Genomic DNA, 17,128 nt, shown 5'->3' with positions numbered 1-17,128 from the left:
GCTGGTAGCCAGATTAACAACAGTCTTCCAGTTTACAGCTGTTGGCCACATTCTCTTATCAGGAAATTGACTTTATCTTCAAAAAAAAAAAAAAATGTTTAAGCACGTTTTAGATATTGTTACAGCTTGCACTTACAGTTACAATGACGTGAAACAAACAAAGCAACACTGTTGTAAACCTCAGCTTTTTGGGGGTCATTAAAATTCTCAACTGTTGGAAGAGCTTTGGCCTCAGAGACGCGAACCAATCATCGATTTTGCATCGGACCACCAGCGCTCTGTTCCGGCACGCTCTGAACTCCAGTCGAGTAAATCACAGCCTAATCAGCTTGACTTTGGGAACACGAGATTTCCATTCTTTGGAAAATCTGCACATTTCCCATGAAAAGATTTATACTCAAATAACCGTTACCATGTGTGAAAACTGGATTGCGCTGAAATATGCTGGAAATAATAAAGAAAGAAAAAAAAAGGCAGACAGGACTTTTTTTTTTCTTTTTAATTTTTTTATTTTTTATTTTTTAAACTGGCAACTTATTGAAATTGTTAATGCCTGTGAAGAATCTATGGTGTCCTGAATCATACCCCTAAATAGAACGCAGCACCTCGAGGGATTGACTCAGAATAAATAGCTCTTTCCTGCTGAAGCCTCACCAAGTCCCAGTGCTAAGGCCAGGTCCTGTTTGCTAGCCTGGCCTTAGCACTGGGACGGACCTGCCGTCCACCCTCTGTGTTTGGATTAGGTCCGTGTCCCGGTACATCCATCCATGCTGTCCAAGTTCCAAGTTTTCACATTAAAAAAAGACCCACCCGCCATTGTGGGTGTTTTACCTGTTGTCAGGTCCACTTTGTCCGACCCGCCTGACCACCAGTACATCCGGCGGCAAGTCCCTCGGCTTGACTGAGATACGTACGCGGTTGGCGGGAAATCAAACGGAAAACAAAGCTTGAAGCGCTCTGTGTTTGAGGGCTGCGTCTTACGAGGAGTGAGTCTAAACAAACCAGTGCCTTTTATGCAGCTTGTATGATTTTAAACCACCAAAGAGTTGGTTTTTTTTGGAATGTTCTTGCAACGCCCTGCGTCAATGTTTGAGAACTTTATCGCTTTCGATTACCAGTGTGATTGTTACATCATCATGAGAACGTTCAGTTGAGAACATTCTAATCTCGCACTTTAAAGGGTTAAAGCATGAAACGTTGATTAAAATACCGACTGGGGCCTTTCTGTGTGTAGTTTGCATGCACAGAAAGACTGCGGAGTCTAAATTGCGTTTGTGCCCTGCGATGGACTGGCAACCTTCCAGGGCAAATTCCTGCCTTCCGCCCAATGCATGCTGGGATAGTCTCCAGCACTCTGCATGACCCTGACCAGGAATAACGGGATTAGATCATTGATGGATGAATAAATAGTGAATGTGTCAAATGTAAACAAATGGCATGCCTACTCTGGGAAAAGATTTACCGGTTGATGAAAAATCCTGACAGCCAAATGACTGTAATTTAATTCCAATTAAACTGATCATGGATGGTAATCCAGCTGAAATACATCACACAGTTCCAGTCCCAATACAAGTTTTACTGCATTTCAGTAGCTACTATTTTTAAGAGCTGAAACCATTTATTTTTAAGTCCAATATAAGTACTGAAGAGGATAAATCCTTTATTGAAAATGGTAGTAAACCTTTCAGTGTTAAGACTATGTTTCATTACTTCTAGAATAGTTTAAAAGCAGAGCAGCTGGCTGCATGTTTATATTTTAGCTCAGATAAATTTTATGTTGACCATGTGAAAACACACTGCTTCAGGCATACCTGACTGAGAAATGAACTTTTGCCCAAAGGCCAGTGTTTCCTCTCTGCAAATTTTTAATTAGGCTGGGACTGTAATTTTGTACCAAAACCGAGTTGTAATTTATCTTAACCATTTAAATTGAGTGATAAAACAGAGTTCATAAACATTTTCTTTACTTCCAAGTCATTTGCCATTAAAAAACCCCCCCAAAAAATTATGTTTATACACTGTATACTCAGAGCAGTCCCAAGACTTTTGAGGGTCCTAAGCAGGAAGTAGTTTGGGGGCCCCTCCAAAACATTGGCACATCCTGATTGGAAACCAATGTTGCTGCTGCTGGGGCCCCAGTGCGAGACGACAGGGCCTTAGGTGAGAAGGCGGGGCCTTGGGCGAGAAGGAGGGGCCTTGGGTGAGAAGGAGGGGCCTTGGGTGAGAAGGCACGGCCTTGGGTGAGAAGGAGGGGCCTTGGGCGAGAAGGCGGGGCCTTAGGCGAGAAGGAGGGGCCTTGGGCGAGAAGGCACGGCCTTGGGCGAGAAGGAGGGGCCTTGGGAGAGAAGGCGGGGCCTTGGGTGAGAAGGCGGGGCCTTGGGCGAGAAGGAGGGGCCTTGGGCGAGAAGGCACGGCCTTGGGCGAGAAGGAGGGGCCTTGGGCGAGAAGGTGGGGCCTTGGGTGAGAAGGCGGGGCCTTGGGCGAGAAGGAGGGGCCTTGGGTGAGAAGGCGGGGCCTTGGGCGAGAAGGAGGGGACTTGGGCGAGAAGGAGGGGCCTTGGGTGAGAAGGCGGGGCCCTAGGTGCAGTCCCTGTTCAGCCTAGAGGGAGGGACAGCCCTGTGTGCATCACTCTAAAGCAGACACCGAAACAGCGGTAAGCAACTGTGGTCCTGTAGTGCCAGAGATGTTTTTTTTGACAGTCTGCATTAATGGAAAAATGGCGAGTACCTCCAGCATGTGGCCACCTGCTTTCACTAAGTCAAATTTTAACCAATTACGCAGGCTAATTTTGGGGTTTGAATGGAGCAAAAACCAGAAGCATCTTTGGCACTCTAGGACAAGTGCTACGTCCACACTATAGTGCACTGAGAAGCAATGGGGCACAGGGTTCAGTGTAGCCAATGTTTTAACCACAATGACCTTTGACCTTGACTTAAATAGAATAATTTTAAAAAGCACCTTTTCATCTCAGACTACTTTTTATTCATTCCAGTGACTGTTACCATGTTGCAGTTGGTAAACTGCATTGTTCTTGTCTCCTGTGACCGTTCTCCTTGGAGGACAAAGCCAGCCCCATAATTCACGCCGCAAGCCACAATAACATTTACAGTCTGGCGTCTCCCAAGTACCGCAGCTGACTCAATATCGCCGCAGAACGCATCATTAAAAGCATTAACTCTAATAATGTTGGTCATTTTCTTTATTTGTAAAACAAACAAGTTTCAACTACTGTGCCAAACGCCTGGAGAACGCCGTTTTTTTTCTCGTTTTTTGTGTTTTTTTTTGCGAGGGCTGGATCAGATTAATTCGGCTGGTGTTGGGTCCAGTGCACGCTCTTCTGTTCGCCGCCCCCCTCTAAATGATCCGTAATATGTCCCTATGGGGGGCTGCAGGTGGGGAATGCATTAGGCGTCTGTCTGTGGGGGGGGGGAAAGGATTTGCTACCAACGCGAAGGCCGGCAAATCTACCGTTAACGTGAAGAAACGGCCATTTTCGTTTGAAAAACGGGAGAGCGCTCAGCGTCGCCAAGGACTGACACGGTTGATTTGACGCTAACTGAACTCTAAAACTGCTTGGGTTTATTGCTTCTTAACAGAATTGTCTGCAAATGAGACCTATTAATTCAAATAAGCATGCTCTTTGCTTTTTTACACGCTCAATTGGCATTCTTTGATTAACCACTAAGATTAAGGATGTATATAAAAAACATCGCAGCATATTAGAGACACACAACATGATAAATCTGGGGCCTGATATCAATAAGTTATATCTGTCTGGACATCTGTCTGTCTTGGTTGTCGTGTCTGTCTGACACGACAACCAAGTTTCATGGAAAAAGTAGAGGAGCACAGATATCAACTTACAAAGGAACATTTTGAAAATAGATTTTATTTCCAAAACAAAATATTTAACTTCAACAGAACATTTTAATTGATAAAATTTAAAATAAATAGTAGGCCTAAATAAAAGTGGTTCAGATGACTATGTTCAAGTTTCTTTTTTTATTATTTTTGAAATTTTCATATCAGCCATAACTTAGCATTGTTTTTTTCTTTTTTAACTACTACCAACTGACATGACCCCTGAATTACTGTGGATCCCCAGCACGTTTTATAAATAGATCCCTGGAAAGACACCGAAAGTGACTCTCTGGCATTACACGTTTTCTTTTTCGCAACGACTGGTGACACCAACTTTATGCTGTCCCAGTGCTACGGTCATGTATTGCAATGATCATTTTTTTTTAAAATGAGCGGAGGTGGCGAGCCAGGGGGTCTGTGTGTGAACCTCAGGTGTGAGGAAGATCCTGAGGGACTGAAACTTTGCCCGTTTTGCACGGTAAAAGGCGTGTCAGAGGTCATCGCTTGTGGCCCCGATGGCTCGGCCTCAGCACTGGCCCGTTGCCTGAACTGATCCGTAGTTAGACTCAAGTCACTGGTCCAGTAAATGCTCAAGTATGAATGAATGAATAACACGTGATTCCACTTTGCAGAGTACTCAGGGAATCAGTACTTGGGGCACCGAGCATGTTAAAAATCATCTTCTACTAAAGGCAGTAAATTATGTGAAAAAAGCACTATCAACACAGATTATTTTGATTTGGGGGGAGGGGGTAAGGGGGGTGAAATTGATTTTAATAAAAGTCTACTAGTTTTCCATCAAGTCAAGAACATATGACAGTCTAATTAAAACATGTCTTAAGTCACCAAACATTAGCATTTCAAATATGAAATATTAAGAGTAGGCAGCAGGAGTAACATCCCAAATAATATTCATAAAAATGAATAAATGGTTGAAATGAACTGGCAAATTAGTCACACCCCAGAAATCAGCCATAAAATCAACACCTGTTAATTTGCAGCAATTCCCGTCCATTCAGTCCTCTAATACACTCAGTAATCAAGCACTAAAGTCAGGCAATAACAAAAAAATATTTTTTTTTTATTAAAAAGTGTCTTTTGTTAACCTTTCAGCATTTATACACCACTTCCTCATTACTGAACAGGGCCTAGCAAGGAAGATGACTGAACGTCTTTATGGTTTTCGGCTAAATTTTCATGGTTTTACGCTTCTTTTTATGGACGTAGCCTGAATTTGTACGTTCTTGGGTAGCACAGTTAACCTGAACTCGTGCTGTGGTGGTGCTTCATCCTTACTTTCTGGTCTGGGAACGTAGTTAGCCAGGTCTGGCACTATTGCACACGTTAATCAGGCTGAACGCATTCGTGTTTCTCCTATATGGCAAGTCTCTCTGGATTAGAGCATCTGCTACATGAATGTAATGTAAATGTAAGTAAGCAGTTAGCATAACAGCTTCCCCTCCAGGAGACACTGTCATCTTGTATCAGCAAAAGCATAAAGTGCAGCGTTACTGCAAACCTCAATGCACACGACTTAAATACAATAAATCATGTATATCCACGCCCCCCTCCCCCCCCATCCCTACCCCAACCCACATACACACAACCCAGTCAAAATGGCCACAACACACACACAGCGCACATCTTCACTTTGCCACGCGTTATCTGCGTCTTTAGTAGCTGATCACACACGGTCTCCAGCTCATTTAGTGATGCCCACCATGACCTCGCTAATGTCCCAGAGCTTCCTGGCCACCTCCACATCCGTGGCTTTGGGAAGCAGCTCCTCCTCCTTGCAGTTGGCGAAACACTTCCCCTGGACGCCGTCCACGTCCGGCGAGCAGGCCAGGAAGACGGAGGTCTGTGCCCCCTGGAGAGGGCTCTTGAAGAAGGCCCAGGAGGCCAGGTTGAAGAAGGGCCTGGCCAAAAGGGAGATGTTCACGTGCCTGCCCAGGTTGGTGCGGACGATCCCGGGGGTCAGGGCGTTGACGGTGACGCCGGACTCCTCCAGGCGCTTGGCCAGCTCGCAGGCGAAGAGCAGGTTGGCCAGCTTGCTGCGGCTGTAGGCGAAGGCCTTGTCGTAGCCCTGTGCGCTGTCCAGGTCCTCGAAGTTGATGTCCCCGTACTTGTAGAGCTTGGAGGAGACCACCACGATGCGGCTGGGGGCGGATCTCTTCAGGAGGTCCAGCAGGAGGTGGGTCAGGAGAAAGTGGCCCAGGTGGTTGACCCCGAACTGCATCTCGAAACCTTCCTCCGTCTTGGCGTAGGGGCACTGGTAGATCCCCGCGTTGTTAATTAGCACGTCGATCCTCGGCTCCTCCTTCATACAAGAAAAAAATAGATGAACGATGAAAAAAAAAAAAAACTAAAAAAAAAAAAACAGAACATTACACTAATTAGGCCACTCATCGGGCCTATTGCCATGAAAAGGTGTGGCTTTTTCACTGAGGTGAAGATATCACCAAGAGATTTCACTCACAGAGGTATTAATTTGTGTTTTCCTATGGAGGGGTTTGGTTGGTTCATAATAGTGAATGACTGATAGTTCCACCCATTAAGTAGCCAGCATAAGACGATCACAAGGGACTTAGGGACAAGGTTCATACAGTACATGATCCACTGAGGTTTAATAAGATCACAATGTACAGCAGTTCAGTGTTACAAAAATACATACAGTGAACAGAGCTGGGGAAGTTTATGAATGTGCAAACCTCTAATCCAGATCATGATTCTACTTTCCAGTACTAATGCCAAGCGTGAATGGTTATAACTTCTCTATAACAAACAGAAATGGATGAAGTCGCATTTAAATCGGTACCCTTTTCAACTCCGAGTGCGAAATCCGCCAAACACTGAGGAACTTCGGAGGGTTCAGAACTTCGGATAGCTCTTCACAAATTTATGTCAAGTTTTCTTCCAAAAGTTCACCACTCCTTGCAGTCAGTACATTTGTCTGGGATTGAGACCAGTCTTAAAAAGCTACTCCCTATTATGAGTGATGCGAGCAATTAGGCCGACATTAAAAAGACGTATCGCAATGTGAAGTGTGTTTATACTGAAGATAGGGATGAGGCTTGGCATCCGTAGCCAGAGCCTGGCCCAGGATATTTGGCGGACAGGGTTTGAAAGCAGCATTCCCCGTCCGTCCTCGATCCTCACCAGATGATGAGAACTCAGTGTAAATGGTCCCCTGGAAACCTCAACTGAGCTGCGGAGCTTCCAGTTTTCAAAGAGTCCAGCTTAAAATGGTCCGCGGGAAATAAATGATGACAGACGCGATTAAAGCCCTGGCTATCGGTACTATCACGCGGCGAAACACAATGTTCATAACGATAAATTAGTTAATTTAGCAGCCAATTACTCTCACTGCTCTGAGAGATGTTCAGACAGCGAAGTTACATTCAAGTTACCCGAGTGCGTTTAGAAAGACGAATAAATAACTACATAAAATTGTACTCATGTTGCTAGCTTCGTTACCTGGTTAAAGCCTACCCGAGGCAAAAATATGTTAGCCAGACTAAGCCAGTCATTTGTGGTAGACTACAGTTGTTATCCAGCGAGCACATTAGCTACCTAATGCTGTTAATCTACAAGCTACACAAGTCCATAGAAAGTGTAACGTTACGTTCGGTCAATTTCACGGTTACATACAGTAACATCTTCCCCTATTTTCCACGTCCAGTTATATTGATAGCTATTTACTGTCACCAACTAGCAAGTCAGCCAAGGAACACAACCAGGTAAGGCACCACGCTGAATACAGCAAGGTGACTGGTTAGCAAGAACGTCATATCAGGGTCATGTGATGTGCCATTGTTTTGTTAGCCGCAGCATGCTAACCTTAACTTGTGCGAAAGGTGTAGGTGCTAACGTTAGCGAATGTTACCTTGATGACCTCTTCACAAAAGCTATGCACAGACTTCAGAGAAGCGAGGTCCAGTTGTTTGATTACGACATCTCCCTGACCCGGTCCAGCCTCCAGCTGTATCTCCTGAGCGGCCTCCTCGGCTCTCTGTCGGTCCCGACAGGCCATGATAACACGCGCCTGCAGTTTCACGAGCTCCAGCGCTGTGGCCTTCCCAATGCCGCTATTAGCCCCAGTTATTATAATAGTTTTCCCACGCATCATTTCAGGCGGATAGTGCAACATCTTGGCGGCGGAACCTCTAGAAAATATACGGCGAGCGATGATTAGTACTCCACCGCCGAGCACAGCAGCCAAAATTATCGCAGCAGACATCAATGCAAGGGACTCCTGTCCGCAGGCTTACTGGCGAGTGGAAAAACAAACTCCAACTTCCAGAACACATGGCGAAATTTTATGAACGGTGCTTTGTGGGTATTGTAGTGTAACTTCTTAAGCGCAACGACTGTACTGCCTGAGTGATGATGGCCATTCATTAAAGGAGTACCATGGTGGTTGAACGTGACACTTCCCAGTTGTCTTCAGGCAACAACAAAACAAATGTGCATAATTTTTTTATTCTTCAGTCATTTCAATGTACTTTAAAACGTATTTTTCTAAGCCTAAATTTCCCACTATAAAAATTCACCCGAACCGTCTGGGCGTGGTAATGAGAACTGTCAGTTAGCTATGATTGACAGACCGTTCCCCGTTACCATAGCTACCCCCATGATACGCGCTCTCTTTGGGAGACTGAATTTTCACAAGCTAGCTAGCTTAGTAGTATATCAAGTATCGATAAATAGCTAAGGTAAGGACGTTGACTTGTATCCAGTTACAATTTTTGCTATCTAGCTAGCCAAGTTAAGATAAAAGCACAACTATAACGTCCTCATAAAAGCGAACTAGCAAGCTAACGTTATCGATAACATTGCCTTATGAAAGCAAACCTCCTAGCTAGCTAACGTTAGCTAGCTAGCTAAATGAATATAACCAGAAATAATCTAAAGGAACTCTAATTTAAGTGAACCTAACGTTAGTCAAATATTTGCATTGTCTGAACAGCAGGACGGTGTGTCCTGTCAGATTTCTTTACGGGGCGTGGAAATAGGAGTGGTTACTGTATTCGTGACGTAGAAAAATGACAACTTTCTCAACCGGTTGAAAATGGGACGATGAATTTAAAACGCATATTTCTCCAAAAATACAGAACGGACATATTTAATACTTTGCTCATTGTGTTTCTTCAATGCCTCTTGTGCAAATAGCACATAAAACAGAGAAAGTGTGAAAATCACCATGGTACTCCTTTAAACACGACAAATTCCCCAGAACACCTCAATACATTATATAAATGGAAATTTAAATTATAGAAAATGGACACTCCATGGTTTTTAAAATAATATAAAACAAATAAAATTTATATTTAGACTGAAAGATCAGAGAAAGATACAAACTTTTAAACTGTGGAATTGTTTGCCGCTTTGGGCAATAATATGAAGGTTTGCCCGTTTATTTTCAAGATATCGGAGGGTATCCAACACTGGCATTGCAAATTACCACCTATGCCCCTTGAGTTGCTGGCAGAACAACGGAAAGAAAAAATATATATCTATTTTTTCAGCTTGGTGCCCAGAACTGCACATACAGTAATATTGAAAGTCTGGGCTGACAAAAGCCTTGTATAACATCAATATGGCATCCTTTGATTTATAAATTTTTGTTATATATCACCAACACAATGTTAGCTTTTTATGGATACATCTCAATGCCTTGATTCTGGTAGCCTTTGATCAACTACTACTCCCAGCTCTTACGTCCAACATTTTTATATTCTACATACACAATTTTACATTTAGCAAGACTTTATGTGATTTGCCAGGTTTTTACCCATAAATCTTTTTCGATTACTAAGTTTTGGATAATTTACATCTGGTAATGGCCCTATGTAAATTATCTTGAAAGGGAAAAGTTCAAAAGGGGTGTGATCAATTTCAATGTGCTGAGTGAATAAGAGCACTAACATTTTTTAAAGATTCTAAAAATATTTTGTCTGTGTTGCATTGTGCAAGAGTGAATGCAGGAGTGTTAACACTCTATTCTGAAGAAAAAGATTAACTTAAACAACATAAAACAGAAAAAAACAAGCTTATGTTTTTGAACTTCTTCATTTATAAAATAAATGATTTTTTCTCCAAGAAACATTCCCTGTGTCCAGCACTTTAAACTATGCATTATGTATGTCATGTGAATAAATAAGTCAATTCAATGTATTTACATATGATACTTTTGTGAATGTGAATGTTTCTGGTAAAAAAAAAAAAAATAGTGTCAGTTTCTGTCTTCTATTTTTCATGGAAGTACTATAAAAGAGAAAAGACATAGAAATAGGCCCATCCTCCCAAGACAGCCCAGCTTCAGTTAATGCTGACTTTGTTGTGCATTTTAATTTTAAAGTTAGAATTTTATTTATCCCCATAGTTTATCACTTCTGCTTTGGCTTCTTGGGCGGCACACTTGTACGTCTCGTATCCTATCCCATAAGGCACGTGGGCGGAGAAGATCCCCAGTTTACGTGCTCCGTCGATGTGCGGCTTCTGGTCATCGAAGAAGATGTGCGGGCGGATCGTCTGCAAGAGCGGGCCCTTGGGCCTCCCGCATAAGAAGAAGGCCTGAGTGAGCTCCAGGCCCCAGCTCTTCAGGGTCTTCAGGGCCCTGGTCCCCGAAATGACCGGGTCGCGTGATGTCACCAGGTAGGTCTGCACGGGGCAAGGTTTGTACAGACCCTTGGCATGGAATTTTTTCTCCATGTTACCAAGAGCCGCCAGAAAGCACCTCAGGGGGCCCTGAGGATGAAGGTGAAAAGACATGTCAGAGTCGGTATTAAAATGACAAAAAAAACCACCAAAATAAAACAAATATAAGTGTCAACACACCTTTTTTTTGCCAACTGTAGCGTCATAACAGTACATTTTTAGTTACTCGCTTGACTGCAAGAAGCACACAGACAAAGATACCTCTGCAAGAGGGATGTCCTCAGAATCATCCTCATTTTCTGTGTAGGCTTGCAACCCTTTCTTCTTAAAAACAACCTCAGACTCATCAGAGAACAGAACGCCATCCCCGTCGAAGGCCACACGAAGCTGAATTTCGCCAAAGACGGTGGAAGGAAGGTTCAAGATGAACATGTCATGAAGCAAAATGGCGTCCGCAAGTAGTCAGATTGTAGTCTATCATGATTCAGACTGAACAAGTATAATGTGCGCATATTTAAATGACCATTCAAGAAGCACATGGGCAAGAAGCAAAACAGTGATCTTGAGAGTTAGCTTAAACACTAGCTATCTAATCCACTTGTTGGTGATGTACAAATATGTGAGAACATGACCAAGAGTCACTAAGTTACACAGACTGGCCTGGTAACTTCCTAAAGTCAACATGTCAAATGATACATCATAAATATGCCTGAGTAAGCGCCGTGAAAACGGTGGTGTCAGTGTCACATAAAATTATTTTTCACTTCATCGAATGTCAAGTTTGCCTTTTCATTAGAACAGGGCTCCCCAGATCCACCGTCCGGTAGGTTTTCATTTAAACCCCCATTCACACCCCTGATGTTGCTAATTAGAAGCTCAGTGAGATCTGTAGATGTTGAATGAGGTGTGCTTAGTTAGGGTGGGAGGGAACAGGACAGTAGTTTTACTGGAACAGGGTTGGGCAGCCCTGCTTTAGAATTTGTTTGAATAATCATTGCTAAGCAATTATTCCACTAATTATGACTCAATAATATAATAAAATGTGATGCTTTTCTGAACAAAATAGCTCACTTATAAGGTTAGGTAAAATGCCATTAATTCCCATTCAGACCAGAATAATACTTCCTCTGTATAATGACATTGTTGTTGTGTACGTAAAATCCACCAAGCTGGCGCTCTCATGCTCATAGTACCTGTTTTTCATCGCTCCATTGCACTTCCTGGTCATTGGGGAACATAATGGCAGCTGCATGCCCTGTGGGGGGTGGAGTGAGACATCGTTCTGTTTTCAGCCTTGATATTAGCCTCTGTGTTACAGCATGATAAAATCTTAGCCTCACAAGGGTATCATGAAATGTCCGTGTGAACCATTTGCTTTGGACATTCTGCATTTTTGTTTTGCATAATATCTTCCGGATCTGTGATATTGAGTTTTTAACTCTACCTATTTCAATGGCATTCTCTGCTTTTTCAGGGTCCTCGGTGAGGTAGAGAATGTTCCCGGCGAGTTTGCTGATGTCATCCTCACGGATACGGATTTCACTTAAACCTAATGGGGAAACGAACACAAGCCTTTTTTGCTGTTGAATCCTGGTGCTGTAATTCAGTTCATTACTAATCCATAGATAAAAATGACTTTTTTTTTTTTTACACTCAGGACCAAACACAGAGTCAAAAGTACACATGGAAACACATACCGAAACACAATCAGAAAAGCACACACAAGGATCCAGCACCTGAGTCAGGGAAGACAAGAACTTAAATAGACAAGACACTGATGAGACACAGGTGGGCACAATGCACAATCAGGCCACAGAGAGGGAAGGGAAAACGAGACGATCAAAAACAGTAATTGAATAATTGGAAACAATAATGCAATTAGACAGAGAAAAGGAACAGAACTATAAACTGAAGTGCCGCCATCTGGCGGCCCAAAAAGGGAAACGCAGACAGACACAGAACCATGACAGTACCCCCACCCCCCCCAAGGGACGTCTCCTGACCTCCCAGGAGACTGGCCCTGGGAGGGGGTGACACACAAAACGGGACTGGAAAGGAACAAGACTCGGGACTCAAAAACACAGGACTGGACTGGGCGGCGACGGGCACAGGGACTAGACTGGATGACGAAGGCGACGGGCACAGGGGCTGGACTCGGGACAGGAGCAGACAAGCTGAGACTAGACTCGGGATGACGACATGGAGCAGGACCTCAGACGACACTGAACTGGACTAGCAGGGCAGGACAGAACCCTGAACAGGACTATGACAAGACAGAATCCTGGACTGGACTAAGACATGACAGAACACTGGACTGGACTAAGACACGACAGAACACTGGACTGGACTAAGACACGACAGAACACCGGACTGAGACAAGACAGAACACTGGACTAGATTAGACAAAAAGGGACTGGGCTTGACAAGACAGGAACGGACTGGACCAAACTGACACGTACGGAACAAAGCTAAGCCACAAGACAACAGATTCAGACACAACACAGGACTGGACTAAGACAGACATGGAGCTGGACCTGGACACTATACTGGACCAGACTCAGACGACACTGGAGTGGACTGAGGCAGACTGAAATGGACTGACACAGAGACTGGGAATGGGCTAAGACACTATTAGGGAACAGGCTGACGCAGGCACAGGAACACAGGGAGACCTAAAAGGACAGACAAAGGGACAAGCAGGTGGAGAGGCACACGGCAAGACTGACAGACACACTAAGGGACAGAGACAGGGAAGGAGAGGGGTGAATTCAAAGATAGACATACAGACTGACAGACGGGCAGACAGGCGAATGGGCCACCGGCCTGGGGGACAGATACACAGGCTAACAAACTGGCTGACACACGTGGGCAGACAGGCAGACAAGCAGGCAGGCAAACAAACAGACAAGGGGGCAGGTGAACAGACAGACACATGGTTGGGAGAATGGACTGGGTGAGGTCTCTGGGCACTGGGTGGGGGCAGCGACGGCGCGAGAACACTAGGGGGAGCGAGAACATTAGGGGGAGGCATGAACTCTAGGCGAGGCATGAACACTAGGCAAGACAGGTGGCTTCGCCTCCGGAACAGCGGGCAGGGCAGGCCGCGGCGGCCCCTGCGGGACAACAGGCGGAGCAGGGGGCCTCTCCGGGACTCGGGGTGGAGCAGGAGGCTGCTCCGGGGCTCGAGGCGGCGCAGGAGGCCTCTCCAGGGCTCGAGGCGGCGCAGGCGGAGGCCCCTGCGGGACGGTGGGCCGAGCAGGCAGCTCCTGCGGGACGGCGGGCTCCGGCGCACTGGCCTTGGAGTACTTCTCGGCCAGAGGGGGCATATCCGCGGCCCCCCGGAGATACTCCTCCCAGTGAAATGCCGTTATTACTAGGGCTTTAAAGTCACAACACCCCTCAAGCCCAGAGTAAATTAGCCCACCGTGGAGGGAGTCCCTCATGCCGTCCCAAAATATATGATTGACTGGGGCAGGTCAGCCTGTGCGGCGACAGTGCTGAATTCGGTCGCGTAATCCAATACATTACGCGACCTCTGACTGATATCCAAGAGTCTGTTGGCCATCTCTCTGGCGACAGGACTGGACCCAATGGGCCTCGGAGCGACCACCGGCTTGCTCCAGACCGGTGCCATGTCTGACGGAAAAATGAAAACCCCAGGAAGGAATAAGGGCAAGGGGGTGGGGGGGGGGGGGGAATGTCTGCTGGGTCCAGAACTGGCTGGATCCTTCTGTCAGGTTAGGCGAGGGAATGGACCCAAACGCAGAGTCAAAAACACTCAAAATCCAAAGGGTAAACACAAACCGAGGATATTACTTTTAATAAGTACATAAACTAAGGAGAACAAAAAACAAAGCCACGCAGGGCAAGTCTCAAAAGGACGAAGCAAGGTTCTTTAAACGCAAAAACAGAGAAAATGCAGAAATCCAAAACAATGCGAAACTAGAACACGGGCAGGGTAGAAAACACTGAGGACCAAACACTGAGTCAAAAGTACACGTGGGAACACATACCGAAACATGATCAGAAAAACACACACAAGGATCCAGCACCTGAGTCAGGGAAGACAAGAACTTAAATAGACAAGACACTGACGAGACACAGGAGGGCACAACGCACAATCAGGCCACAGAGAGGGAAGGGAAAACGAGACAACCGAAAACAATAATTGAATAATTGGAAACAATAATGCAATTAGACCGAGCAAGGGAACAGAACTATAAACTGAAGTGCCGCCATCTGGCGGCCCAAAAAAGGAAACGCAGACAGACACAGAACCATGACAATAATCACATAAATAATTTCAAATAACTAGCTTCTAATAATATAAGTAATTTAACAATTATTTAAATTATTTTAATTTTTCCACTTCATATGTTTTCAATTTTGTGCTCTGAAATTGATTATAAGAACAGTTTATATTATTTGTTGCATTAGCTTACATTCAATACTGTGCCATTGGCCTACAGTAAAACATGTATTGCTAACAGGGTGTACTTACTAAACTCACTGAGGCTGTCTCTGAGGCATTGCTCTTGTGTGTCTGTATTAGTCATCAGGACAATGTTGAATGGCATCTCATTGTCAGGGTAAAGCTTCTGTAAATGTTTATTTGCTGTCACCAAGGCCTGTTCCAAATAAAAAAAACACCTTCAGTCAACTGTATGAACAGCTGTCATAAAGCTAAGAGGCACACTACACTGACAGGTGAAGCCATATGATATCTGAAATGAAAGCTAGTAATGAAAAATCGCAAAAGGTTTGTAGTACACAGAAAATGTTTTTAATGAGCACTTTTGCATTCAATAATTATGTGCACCGATTTCTAGAAAATGTAGAAACAGAAGAATTTTTAATATGCATATTGCAACAAATGTTTGTTACTAATACCATATTAACTGTCCCAAATAAATTAAACTTTACTTAATGAAACTACAAATTATGCAATTTATAAGGAAAAAATATGACAGTGGAATACCTTTATAAAAGGAAATGCCACTCCCAGCTTCAAAATCGTTTCCCCGTTGGTTTTACTTTCTTTTTGGTCCTTCGTGTTAAACAGTGTGCTTGCAGACACTGCAATGGTCATTGGTTCCTTAGTTTAGGACAGAAAGAAATGCAAGCAGAGTTGTCGAAGGAGGAAAACATAAACCAAGCAATAGAAGCAAAAAGTATAGTTCATGCAATAGGGAAGGTGACCAGTTGACAAATATTGTGGCTCATGCATCCAATTTACATAAAAACATAAGCCACAGCACTCACATTTTTGGCCGCTGCTCCATCTTTGTCATCTTTGTCATCATGCGCATTTATGACATTGTTGGTTTCTGTGGTGTTCATAATTGCGGTTGACAGAAAATCTTGAATACTGTATGTTGTTAACTTGCGTCAACCTGCTAGCGTGTCTGTCAGCTTTGAAGCTTCTCTGACTGCAGGCTATTTGTGAACCTTGTGACTGGAGATAACGGGCCATTCCCATGATCCTCTACTGAGTAACCGGGCGGAATCTGAGAAACTGAACCGGGCGTAAGTAGGGCACTGTTTAACCCTTTACCTGGCAGCTCAGCTGAGTGGGCAGATGCCGATAAAAGTAGTCTTTAATGCAGAAATTCCACCTTTAAAACACAATTACAGAAGCTACAGAATTACAGAATTTTTCAGTGTTCATGTGGGAATTGACAGTGAAAGACCTTTATAAAAGGAAATGCCACTCCCAGTTTCAAAATCGATTCCCCTTTCACTTTCGTTTTGGTCCTTTGTGAATGAATTGTCAATCAAGCCAGACTACTAAAAAGGGCGATGACGCCGTAAATAACAGGTGTTGTATTATGCACAGCTATTTTGGAAGATATCCAGGCGTCACGAATGCGCGTATATTTTTTTGTACAAGACAATATAAGACCACGCAGTCTCAAAAGGGACATCCATACACGTAAAACCAACAGTAAGATTATATATTTATTCAATATTTAGTCCCAGATATTGACTGTAGAATGACATGGTATCATTTAAAAAAAACATTTCCTCGTTTATTCCGTTATTCAGTGAGCAGCGCTTTCACTGCTGTGTAGGCATATTTTAGGGCTATTGTCGGGTTTATCTTGTTGCTATGACGGAATACGATTTTTTAATGGTGAAAGAATAGCATAGTTGTCGTGTATCGTCTACGAAACTAAAACAACGCGTTTCTGTTTTTAACTCACACTTTGGTTGCAGTAGCACCGAATGTTTGAGTTTAGTAATCTCGGCACGCCAGCGTGCCGACCACTAGGCGCTTTGCGCTAAGAGGTTAAGTTGCCTATAGCTCTGTTGTAGATATTCAATGTTCTGTTACACAAACTTTCCTTTTTGATTTTCTGTGCCTTGCACTCCGCCACCTAGAAGACTGAAGTGTGCTAGCTGGGTATGGGTGTTTCAACAATGGAGAGTAAGTCAGTCAGTCAGTCAGTCAGTTACAGACAATGACGGGTCTAGGCTGGACCCCAGGATCCCACAAAAATGGTGAAAGGGTAAAGCATACATTCTGCCAAATGCAGCTATCTTTTCTCATGTAATGAAAACCCTCTAATATTGTGGCAAAAGAGTGAGTGTCATGACAATAAAGCAG

The 17,128-nt window shown here is 44.1% G+C and overlaps 2 protein-coding genes across 2 annotated transcripts; both read right to left on the bottom strand.

The window, feature by feature from the left end:
• Nucleotides 1-3,871: 3,871 nt before the first annotated feature.
• LOC135236682 (retinol dehydrogenase 14-like) lies at nucleotides 3,872-8,170 on the bottom strand. The gene is made up of 2 exons (XM_064303172.1): nucleotides 7,748-8,170; nucleotides 3,872-6,181 (listed from the first exon to the last, which is right to left on the bottom strand). Exons 1-2 carry the CDS (start codon nucleotides 8,099-8,101, stop codon nucleotides 5,564-5,566), a joined length of 972 nt encoding a protein of 323 aa, XP_064159242.1. The 5' UTR covers nucleotides 8,102-8,170; the 3' UTR covers nucleotides 3,872-5,563.
• Nucleotides 8,171-10,088: 1,918 nt separating this feature from the next.
• Nucleotides 10,089-15,955, bottom strand: LOC135236672 (cytosolic 5'-nucleotidase 1A-like). The gene is made up of 7 exons (XM_064303160.1): nucleotides 15,784-15,955; nucleotides 15,500-15,616; nucleotides 15,023-15,149; nucleotides 11,966-12,070; nucleotides 11,715-11,776; nucleotides 10,783-10,908; nucleotides 10,089-10,611 (listed from the first exon to the last, which is right to left on the bottom strand). The coding sequence occupies exons 1-7, from the start codon at nucleotides 15,859-15,861 to the stop codon at nucleotides 10,231-10,233; spliced, it is 996 nt and encodes a 331-aa protein (XP_064159230.1). The 5' UTR covers nucleotides 15,862-15,955; the 3' UTR covers nucleotides 10,089-10,230.
• Nucleotides 15,956-17,128: the final 1,173 nt, after the last annotated feature.

Source organism: Anguilla rostrata, chromosome 1, assembly GCF_018555375.3.
Source record: "Anguilla rostrata isolate EN2019 chromosome 1, ASM1855537v3, whole genome shotgun sequence".
In the NCBI taxonomy this organism is placed as follows: domain Eukaryota; kingdom Metazoa; phylum Chordata; class Actinopteri; order Anguilliformes; family Anguillidae; genus Anguilla; species Anguilla rostrata.
Note: the sequence above shows the minus strand (reverse complement) of the source record. Positions and strands in the feature narration are given on the sequence as shown.

Excerpts from the sequence above, each read along its gene's own strand:
- LOC135236682 (XM_064303172.1), bottom strand. The coding sequence starts at position 8,101 with ATGTCTGCTGCGATAATTTTGGCTGCTGTGCTCGGCGGTGGAGTACTA. Across the intron at positions 6,182-7,747 it reads TTTGTGAAGAGGTCATCAAG|GAGGAGCCGAGGATCGACGT; the intron begins GTAACATTCGCT and ends TCTTGTATGAAG.
- LOC135236672 (XM_064303160.1), bottom strand. The coding sequence starts at position 15,861 with ATGAACACCACAGAAACCAACAATGTCATAAATGCGCATGATGACAAA. Across the intron at positions 11,777-11,965 it reads AGAGAATGCCATTGAAATAG|GGCATGCAGCTGCCATTATG; the intron begins GTAGAGTTAAAA and ends CACCCCCCACAG. Across the intron at positions 10,612-10,782 it reads AGGACATCCCTCTTGCAGAG|GGCCCCCTGAGGTGCTTTCT; the intron begins GTATCTTTGTCT and ends CTTCATCCTCAG.